Raw genomic sequence first — 11,333 nt, forward strand, 5'->3', positions numbered from 1 at the left:
GAAGCATGGCACTCATCCAAAAACTCCATCAAAAAACACATCGACCTGGACCCAATATACCGGCCACTACAGCGGACAGCTGAAACTGACAACCGGAAGCGGCAGGGACAGGCCACTATAAACACCGGAGGAAACACCACAGAAGCGCTTCACAGGAGGCTCCCAAGCACTGAGGATGTCACCTAGACAGGGGACGAAACGTTTGCAACAAAAACGTCCAGCTCGGCGAACAGAACCACAGCAACGAGCACCTGAGCTACAAATCTTCTCACAAACTTTATATGGCATTTAATTTTGTAGGCAAAGAGAGAAGGGGACCTTAAGTTTCTCCACTTAAATGGAAATACTTGGAATTGGATGACAGCCAATGAAAATTATAGTTCAAGCAGTGTATAAAAGACCCAGTAGAGCCCGGGTGTCCTTGGATAAGGAGCACGCAGTGTCCACCAACATCCTGGAGTTGTTCAGGGAGAGGTGGGTGCCGCAGGGAGTGGAGTGCATCATTTCTCCCTCCAACTCCATTTTGATTTAGTCCCTACCCTCTCCTTCACTGTTTTGATCACACAGCACTGCCCTTTGATGTGAAGGGCAGTGTTTGTCACTGGCCACCTGGGTGTTTTCCTATCTTCCTGGTGGTGGAATTTGAATAAAGATTCGTGCACTTTGTGTCTTTCACTGTGTCTCACACCTGCACACACACACACCATGGGTGCTGGGGAAAAAATAATCACTACCACACTTAGGTGGTAGTGTGGGGGTTAATAAATTAAAAAAAAATAATAAAAAAAAATAAACAGAAGTTTAAAAAAAAACAGAAGTGTTCAGCACTGCCCTTTGATGTGAAGGGCAGTGCTTGTCACTGGCCACCCGGGTGTTTTCCTATCTTCCTGGTGGTGGAACTTGAATAAAAATTTGTGCACTTTGTGTCTTTCACTGTGTCTCACACCTGCACACACACAAAAAAATAAAAGACCCAGTAGAGCCCGGGTGTCCTTGGAGAAGGAGCACGCAGTGTCCACCAACACCCTGGAGTTGTTCAGGGAGAGGTAGGTACCGCAAGGAGTGGAGTGCATTATTTCCCCCTCCAACTCTACTTTGATTTAATCCCTGCCCTCTCCTTCATTGTTTGATCACACAGCATTGCCCTTTTGTGAAGGGCACTGCTTGTCACTGGCCACTCGGGTGTTTTCCTATTTTCCTAGTGGTGGAAATCGAATAAAGATTCGTACACCTTGTGTCTCTCACTGTACCTCACACCTGCACACACACAACATGGGTGCCGGGGAAAAAATAAACACAGTTAGGCGGTAGTGTGGGGGTTTAAAAGAGAAAAAAAAGAAAAAAAAAGAAAAAATATAAAAGACCCAGTCAATCCAATCCCATTAATTTCAGGTTGAAATCCCCCATTGTACCTCACATTTCAGTGGCAGTAGGAACAGCTTATGGATGAAAGAAGGCAATATTGCAGAGTGGGTGTATGATTTTGGGATTGTAGTTAGGATGTTGGATTTTTAGCTGAACGGAATACTTGTACCACCACCCCAGCTGAGTTCAACTAATTCAACCCTGACTAAGAATTGTGCCGTAAGACTTGGTACATATGGCTCAAAATTAATTGAATTAGAAGAAAATTTTTCTAACAGAAACAATTTTCTTTTAATACTTTGTGCAATTTAAATATTCTGTTAAATCAAAGCGAGTAACCTACCTTTGTCTGACTGATTTTGCAAATGCGAGAGTTAACAGAAAAGCCGCTGGAATGGTTATCGCCACACTTAGTTGCAGTGGAAGAGCAATGCTGTAATAGTCTAAAATTTCCAACAATGAAGAAATCAATTCAAAATAAATAATAATTATCATCTTTCATAAATATTAATTTAAAAAATGCAATATAGTAGAATAAAAACCAACGACTATTGCAAATTGGCAACTAAAAAGGCAATGAAGAAAACAGGGTGGTGCTGTAAATCTGAAACGACAGAAGGTTAATATTTTGGCTTGGATTTGGGACCCCTGCTCTTTATTTTATACATAATGATTTGGACCTGAACATGGAGGGCACAACTGGGAAATTCACAAACAACACAAAAATACCAGTGTTGTGGATAATGCACAGGATTAAGCTCCAAAATGAACACAAGAACTAGGAGCAGGGGTAGGCCATCTGGCCCTTCGAACCTGCTCCACCATTCAATAAGATAATGGCTGATCTTTTTGTGGACTCAGATCCACCTACCTGCGCTCTCACCTTATCCCTTAATTCCTTTTTTAAAAAAATAATCTATCTTATCTTTAAAAACATTTACTGAAGTAGCGTCAACTACTTCCACAAAAAGGCCCCTCAAATATCAGCAAGGCGGCCTGTGTGTGGTGTTGCAGGAGATGGGGGAGATACTAAATGAGTATGTTGCATCAGTGTTTACTGTGGAAAAGGACATGGAAGATGTAGAATGCAGAGAAATAGATGGTGACATCTTGAAACACGTCCATATTACAGAGGAGGAAGTGCTGGATGTCTTGAAACACATAAAAGTGGATAAATCCCCAGGACCTGGTCAGGTGTACCCTAGAATTCTGTGGGTGGCTAGGGAAGTGATTGCTGGGCCCTTTGCTGAGATATTTGTATCATCAATAGTCACAGGTGAGGTGCTGGAAGACTGGAGGTTGGCTAATGTGGTTCCACTATTTAAGAAGAGTGGTAAGGACAAGCCAGGGAACTATAGACCAGTGAACCTGATGTCAGTGTGGGCAAGTTATTGGAGGGAATCCTGAGGGACAGGGTTTACATGTATTTGGAAAGGCAAGGACTGATTAGGGATAGTCAACATGGCTTTTTGTGTAGGAAATCATGTCTCACAAACTTGATTGAGTTTTTTGAAGAAGTAACAAAGAGGATTGATGAGGGCAGAACGGTGTACGTGATCTATATGGACTTCAGTAAGGCGTTTGACAAGGTTCCCTGTAGAAGACTGGTTAGGAAGGTTAGATCTCATGGAATACGGGGAGAGCTAGCCATTTGGATACAGAACTGGCTTAAAGGGAGAAGACAAAGGGTGGTAATTGAGGATCGTTTTTCAGATTAGAGGCCTGTGACCAGTGGAGTGCCACAAGGATCGGGACTGGGTCCACTACGTTTCATCATCTATATAAATGATTTGGATGTAAGCATAAGAGATATAGTTAGTAAGTTTGCAGATTACACCAAAATTGGAGGTTACCTCAGCGAAGAAGGTTATCTCAGATTACAATGGGATCTTGATCAGATGGGCCAATGGGCTGAGAAGTGGCAGATGGATTAGAGTAGTGCTGAAAAGGTCAGGCAGCATCTGAGGAGCAGGAAAATCAATGTTTTGAGCCAAAGCCCTTCATCAGGATCAGAAGGACCTCTCATTCCTGATGAAGGGCGTTGGCCGGAAACATAGATTTTCCAGCACTACTCTAATCTTGACTCTAATTTCCAGCAACTGCAGTATCTACTTTCACTAAGTGGAAGATGGAGTTTAATTTAGATAAATGCATTTTGGGAAAGCAAATCTTAGCAGGATTTCTACACTTAATGGTAAGTCCTAGGGACTGTTGCTGAACCAAGAGACCTTAGACTGCAAGTTCATAGCTCCCACTCTCCCAACCTGTCGAGATCCTTCTGTAGCCTCCCCACTTCCTCAGTACTACCTGCCTGTCCACCTAACTTCGTATCATCGGCAAACTTCGCTAGAATGCCCCCGGTTCCCTCATCCAAATCATTAATATATAATGCGAACAGCTGTGGCCCCAGCACCGAACCCTGCGGGACACCGCTCGTCACCGGCTGCCATCCTGAAAAAGAACCTTTTATCCCAACTCTCTGCCTTCTGTTAGACAGCCAATCCTCAATCCATCCCAGCAGCTCACCTCGAAAACCATGGGCCCTCACCTTGCTCAGCAGCCTCCCGTGTGGCACCTTATCAAAGGCCTTTTGAAAGCTCACCTCGAACACCATGGGCCCTCACCTTGCTCAGCAGCCTCCCGTGTGGCTTAAAGGTAGAAGACAAAGGGTGGTAATTGAGGATTGTTTTTCAGACTAGAGGCCTGTGACCAGTGCAGTGCCACAAGGATCGGGACTGGGTCCACTACGTTTCATCATCTATATAAATGATTTGGATGTAAGCATAAGAGATATAGTTAGTAAGTTTGCAGATTACACCAAAATTGGAGGTTACCTCAGCGAAGAAGGTTATCTCAGATTACAATGGGATCTTGATCAGATGGGCCAATGGGCTGAGAAGTGGCAGATGGATTAGAGTAGTGCTGAAAAGGTCAGGCAGCATCTGAGGAGCAGGAAAATCAATGTTTTGAGCCAAAGCCCTTCATCAGGATCAGAAGGACCTCTCATTCCTGATGAAGGGCATTGGCCAGAAACATAGATTTTCCAGCACTACTCTAATCTTGACTCTAATTTCCAGCAACTGCAGTATCTACTTTCACTAAGTGGAAGATGGAGTTTAATTTAGATAAATGCATTTTGGGAAAGCATATCTTAGCAGGATTTCTACACTTAATGGTAAGTCCTAGGGACTGTTGCTGAACCAAGAGACCTTAGACTGCAAGTTCATAGCTCCTTGAAAGTGGAGTCGCAGGTAGTTAGGATAGTGAAGAAGGCATTTGGTATGCTTTCCTTTATTGGTCAGAATATTGAGTACAGGGAGGTCATGTTGCGGCTGTACAGGATGTTGGTTAGGCCACTTTTGGAATATTGCATGCAATTCTGGTCTCCTTCCTATCGGAAGGATGTTGTGAAACTTGAAAGGTTTCAGAACAAATTTACAAGGATGTTGCCAGGGTTGAAGGATTTGAGCTATAGGGAGAGGTTGAATAGGCTAGGGCTGTTTTCCTTGGAGCATCAGAAGCTGAGGGATAACCTTATACAGGTTTATAAAATCATGAGGGGCATGGATAGGATAAATAGACAAAGTTTCCTCCCTGGGGTGGGGGAGTCTAGAACTAGAGGGCATAGATTTAGAGTGAGGGGGGAAAGATATAAAAGAAACCTAACTTTTTCATGCAGAGGGTGTTACGTGCATGGAATGAGCTACCAAAGGAAGTGGCGAGGCTAGTACAATTCCAACATTTAAAAGACATCTGAATGGGTATATGAATTGGAAGGGTTTGGAGGGATATGGGCCAGTTGTGGAGATGGCAGGTGGGACTAGATTGGGTTGGGATATCTGGTCGGCATGGACAAGTTGGACCAAAGGGTCTGTTTCCATGCTCTACATCTCTATGACTCTATGACTCCCCTGGGCAAGGAATTCCATAGATTAACAACCCTCTGGGTGAAGAAGTTCCTTCTCAGTTCAGTCTTCAATCTGCTCCCTCTAATCTTGAGGCTATGCCCTCTTGTTCTAGCTTCACCTGCCAGTGGAAACATCTTTTCTACTTCTATATTATCCATTCCCTTCATAATTTTGTATATTCTATGAGATCCCCTCTCTTCTTCTGAATTCCCATGACTATAATCCCAATCTACTCAGTCTCTCCTCATTAGCCAACCCTCTCAAGTGCCAGTACATCCTTTCTCAAGGAAAGAGACCTAAACTGCACACAGTTTTCATCAGCACCTTGTACAGTTGCAACATTACCTCTCTACTTTTAAATTCAATCCCTTTAAGCAATGAAGGATAAAATTCCATTCGCCTTCCTCATCACTTGGTGCACCTGCAGACCAACCTTCTGTGATTCATGGATTGGTGGAGTGGGCAGGAAAGTGGCAGACAGAGTTCACCTCTAATAAGTGAGAGGTAATGCATTTAAAGAGGTCAAACCATTAAAGGGAATGCACAATAAATGGGAATATAATGAGAAGTGTACATACAGTGACAGCTCTTGGTGTGCCAGTGCATAGTTCCCTAAAGGTAGCAGTACAGGTAGATAAGGATGTAAATAATACATATGGAATGTTCTCCTTCATTGATAGAGGTATAGAATACAAAAGTAGATATAAAGTGATGAAACTGCATGACACTGGTGAGGCCACAACTGGAGTATTATGTTCAGTTTGGTCATCACATTACAGGAGGACATAATTGCTCTGGAGAGAGTGCAGAGAATATTTGGTAGAATATTGCCAGGGATGGAGAATTGTAACTACAAGGAGAGATTGGCGAGGTTGGGTTGTTTTCCTTGGAACAGAGAAGGCTAAGGGGTGACTTGATTAAAGTATACAAAATTGTGAGGGATAGAGATTGAGTGGACAGGAGGAACCTGTTTCCCTTGACAGAGCGTTCAAAAACCATGGGTCTTAGATTCAAGTTGACTGGTAGAAGGACTAGAGGGGATGTGAAGAAGACCTTTTTTTATGCAGAGAGTGGTGGATCTCTGGAATTTGCTGCTTGAGTTGGTGGTAGAAGCAGAGACACGAGACTCTTAAGAAGTGATGTAAGCTGCAGGGCTGTAGACTGTGTGTGGAAAGATGGGATTAGAAAGCATACCTGGGTGTCTTTGGGTTGGCATTGACAAGATAGGCCAAATGACCTATTTCTGTGCTGTCTCATTTTGATGATCCTATGATTCTATAACAAAGTGGTCATATATAACCATTATAATATCTGTGCTGCATGACTGATTTCCCAAACTATCATTTTCACAATGTGGTACCTACTGACAGAGAGTTCCAATTGTTTCTTGAATGGCAATGTTTGTGACATAAGATTTTAATCATTTGAGTAAACTGTTTGTTGACAAAGGATTAATTTAAGTCATCCCAATGCATTGGGTGCTTTTTTTGTATCAACTAATGTATGTTTTTTTCAATAGTTACATCATCAAAAGACTGGTAAATTTCTTTCCTGTCACAATGTCTCCTCATTAACGCTCATAAAGATGAGTTGGTATCAAAAGGGAAGGAGGTCGGTAGGAGATATGAACAGCACCTGGCTTTAAAGAGCCATGACGTTGATTGGTAAGGGATCACGGGGACAAGCAGATTGGAATAGAAGGTCCTCAGGGTCATGGAAATTGGGTAGATTGTCATAGGGATATGAGAGGCCATTGTTGTGTATAGAAACATGTTGGCATGGATGGCACATGAAGAGTGAGGGGATGAAAGCAGAAGGAATGTTTTCTTTTTCAACATTTTACTTTCAAGGTGTGAATTCAGTGCCAGAATCTCCAGCAGGCTCACAGCCCAGCCCATCCTGGGAACTGGCCTTTTCTGGTCACTTGGCCCAACTTCCAATCCAGCAACACAACATAAACTCCCCACCCATGTAAAACTGAAGTTTGGTGGGGCTATTAACACAATGTAGATGTTTAAAAATTGTTTTTCAATAATAACATCTTGATTTAAAAAAAATTGCTGTTGCCATCTGCTATGCCAAAGGCCTCTCTGCTGTCTCCTGACTGGTTGACAGTTACCTCCTAACACCACTTGCTTTTCAGGTGGAGCATATTGGTAATTCCCTTCTTACTTCTGTTCTTGACAAAAGTGTAGGGGCAACAAAGACAGGCCAAGTTGTTAAGAATGTATTGCTGCTTCATTGGACCCATCTTGCAGGAACCCCCCACACAAATCTATCAGCAAACTATCATTTTCACAATGTTGTATTTATTGATGGACACTTCCAATTTTTTCTTGAATGGCAATGTTTGTAACACAACAGATTAATCACTTCAGTAAAGTCTTTGTTGACAAATGATTAATTTAAGCAATGCTAATGCATTGGATTTTTTTTGTATCAGTTAATGTGTGTTTTTTTCAATAGTCACACCATCAAAAGACTGGTAAGTCCTACCTGTACTCGAAAGAGAACCAATGCTTATATATGCTTTACTATTCAAATGAAATAGTTATTGGTACGTCAAAAGCCATTGGTAGACAATGGCCGCATGGAGAGCAAAAACATCAATTATATTTATCCAATAGACATAGAAACCTGTCAGTTATTTCTTACTCACAACAAGTTATAATCTTGATCATGTTACTTTCTTCAGGAACCATGATAAGTAATAAAAAAAATCAATAATCAGCAATTTAGTTTGAACAAATGACAACTTATTTTGTTACTCCAGCTAAAGCACACACAGAAATTTAAAAAAAAAAGGCAAAATGAGAATGGAGTAAATACAATACACCATGGCTAGTTTGTGAGGGCTCAAGTGGCAATATTTTTAGGTCAGAACTATCTGGCAGTGGATACAGATATAAATATAAAAACTGAATATAAAAACTCAAGCATCACTAGTATATCAAGATTGAGTTTATGAATTGGCTGACTTTGGAGGTCTTCGTCCCACATTGATATGACCACATGCCCAAAAATTAAATACAACTATGACAACACATATTCAGCAAAACAAATAAAGTGAGTTCTGGGAAATAGGTGCCATTGAGCATACAGTGATTTGAGCTGAAACATGCCAGGTCAAATCAAAAACACTGCCACAATTTATCACAGCCTTTGCTTTTCTGAGCTGCAAAACACTAAGCTATACAAATCTTTTCAGAACACAGGCAGATATCTTACTAAAATAAAATATGATACACACATATAGAGATATTTTCTATTTCCAGCACCTTAAAACAATATGTTTTTCATATATGGATATTTTTACAACTAGCCATGGACCTTAATTTTGCACAGTTAGTAAATTATGATTAATCAACATTTTAAACCTATTTTTCACTGTACGTTTCATTTTACAACACACATTTTCTATCAAAGTGTACACAATACTATGCAGGCATTTATCATTAAAACACCAAAGTCTTTTTCCCAGGGTAGCAGAGTTCAAAACTAGAAGCACAGGTTAAAGATTAGATTTTTAGATTACCTACAGTGTGGAAACAGGCCCTTCGGCCCAACAAGTCCACACCGACCGGCCGAAGTGTAACCCACCCATACCCCTATACTTACCCCTTCACCTAACACTACGGGCAATTTAGCATGGACAATTCAACTGATCTGCACATCTTTGTGACTGTGGGAGGAAACTGGAGCACCCGGAGGAAACCCACGCAGACACGGGGAGAATGTGCAAACTCCACACAGTCAGTCACCTGAGGCGGGAATTGAACCCTGGTCTCTGGCGCTGTGAGGCAGCAGTGCTAACCACTGTGCCACCGTGCTGAGAGGGGAAAGATTTAGAAGGGGCCTAACGAGCAACTTTTTCATGCAGAGGGTGGTGTGTGTTTTGCATGAGCTGCCAGAGAGAGTGGTGGAGGCTCGTACAATTACATCATTTAAAGGCACCTGGATGGGTATAGGAAAGGTTTTGAGGGATATTTGGCAAATGCTGGCAAATGGGACTAGATTAATTCAGGTTATTTGATCAGCATAGATGAGTCGGACCGAAGGGTCTGCTTCCATGCCATACAACTCAATAACTCTCTAATTGTATCTATTGCCCATTAACATCCTTGAGAAAAAGTGAGGGCTGCAGATGCTGGAGATCAGAGCTGAATATGTGTTGCTGGAAAAGCGCAGCAGGTCAGGCAGCATCCAAGGAACAGGAGAATCGACGTTTCGGGCATAAGCCCTTCTTCAGGAATGAGGAAAGTGCCCCCTGAAGAACACATTTTCAGCCCATTAACATCCTTGTCAATACTCAGTTCAATTTCTATTCAAACAATTTGCTGCGTGATCTGGTTGAAATCTTAGCTAGATATGATGTTAAGAGCTGAATGCCAGAAGCAAGGTAAAGCTTGCTGCTTTTAATAACCAAGAGCATTCCCTCAGGTAGATAAAATCCTTAGAATTTCAAAGAACATTCATTATTTACTCTTGAATAGTGTCTGTCTGCCTTATAGATCCCTACCTTATTAAGCTGATGAATGATGGATTTTGATTGTACTATCTACTATCCATGGGAAATACAACAGTTTATCGAGCCTACTTTATCACCTCTCATGCCCATCACTGAGAAGCACAAGAATAGTAATATTATGTTAAAAATCACACACCAGGTTATAGTCCAAAAGGTTTATTTGGAAGTACCAGCTTTCAGAGCGCTGCTCCTTCATCAGGTAGCTTTGGAGCAGGATCATAAGATACAGAATATATAGCAAAAGATCACAGTGCCATGCAATTGAAACGATTTATTGAACAAACATTGCTGTTAGGTTGCTGTTAGGTCTTTCATCTTTTAGAATGGGTGGCAGGTTTCAGTTCATTAATATGTAAATCCCGGAACTTCTTTTAAGTCACATTCTCGAGATAATTTAAGGTTTTACAAAAATAAAGATGACATCTCAGCTCAGATAGTTAATAAAGGTGTGAGGTTAGAGTCTGTCTGTATCCCAATCTTATGTCAGACTGGTTCTATTTCCAAAGTAGGAATTTATAAAATGTTCAAAGGTTTTTTTTTGGACTTGGTCTGTGTGTGTGGCTTTCCTGTAGACCTTTGTGATGAATTCTCCGTTCGGTGTTCTTTGTACCATCACATCTAGGAATGGGAGTTGGTTGTCCTTTTCTTCCTCTCTAGTGAATTGGATCCTTGTGAGTGTGGCGTTGATGATCCGGTGTGTGTTTTCTATTTCTGTGTTTTTAATGATTACAAAGGTATCATCCACATATCTGACCCAGAGTTTCGGTTGAATTTGCGGTAAGACTGTTTGTTCTAACCTTTGCATTACCGCTTCTGCTATGAGTCCAGAGATGGGTGAGCCCATGGGTGTGCCGTTGATTTGTTCATATATTTGGTTATTGAATGTGAAGTGTGTTGTGAGGCACAGGTCCAGTAGTTTGAGTATGCCGTCTTTGTTGATAGGTTCACTGTCTTGTTGTCTGTTCTGTATATCCAGCAGGTTGGCTATGGTTTTTCTGGCTAGGGTTTTGTCGATAGACGTGCCGTTACATCGAATGAGACCATGGTTTCTTCTTTGTCTATGTGTATATTTCTGATGATGTCCAAGAATTCCTGCGTTGACTGTGTAGAGTGTCTGGATCCGCTGATCAGGTGTTTCAGTTTCTGCTGTAGTTCTTTAGCCAGTTTGTGTGATGATGTCCCTGGTAGTGATACTATGGGTCTGAGTGGGATGTCTGGTTTGTGCACTTTAGGTAGTCCACAGAATCTGGGGGTGTTGTTGCTTTCAGGTTTCATTCTCTGTGGGTCAAACCTAGTTATCTGTCCGTTTTTTTGTAGGTTCCTCAGTGTGTTGTTTATCCTATTGGTGAGCTGTGGGGTGGGGTCAAACTCCCTCTTTTGGTTGGTGTTTGTATCTGCAAGTAGTTGTTGCGCTTTCTGGTTGTACTCTGCTTTGTCCAGGATGACCGTCATTCTGCCTTTGTCTGCTGGTAGTATGATTATGTTCTTATCGTTTCTTAGTGCTTCCCTCTCCTTGGTGTTGAGGTTATGTG

General features: G+C 41.7%; 1 protein-coding gene across 1 annotated transcript in view; it reads right to left on the minus strand.

The window, feature by feature from the left end:
• The window catches only part of LOC122554410 (interleukin-23 receptor-like), a 144,910-nt gene that overhangs the window by 13,715 nt on the left and 119,862 nt on the right, over nt 1-11,333 (minus strand). The window contains exon 14 of the mRNA XM_043699391.1: nt 1,709-1,808. Within this exon, the coding sequence (XP_043555326.1) occupies nt 1,709-1,808 (100 nt within the window). The remainder of the gene's footprint in view (nt 1-1,708; nt 1,809-11,333) is intronic.

The sequence above is a fragment of the Chiloscyllium plagiosum genome, chromosome 11, assembly GCF_004010195.1.
Source record: "Chiloscyllium plagiosum isolate BGI_BamShark_2017 chromosome 11, ASM401019v2, whole genome shotgun sequence".
In the NCBI taxonomy this organism is placed as follows: domain Eukaryota; kingdom Metazoa; phylum Chordata; class Chondrichthyes; order Orectolobiformes; family Hemiscylliidae; genus Chiloscyllium; species Chiloscyllium plagiosum.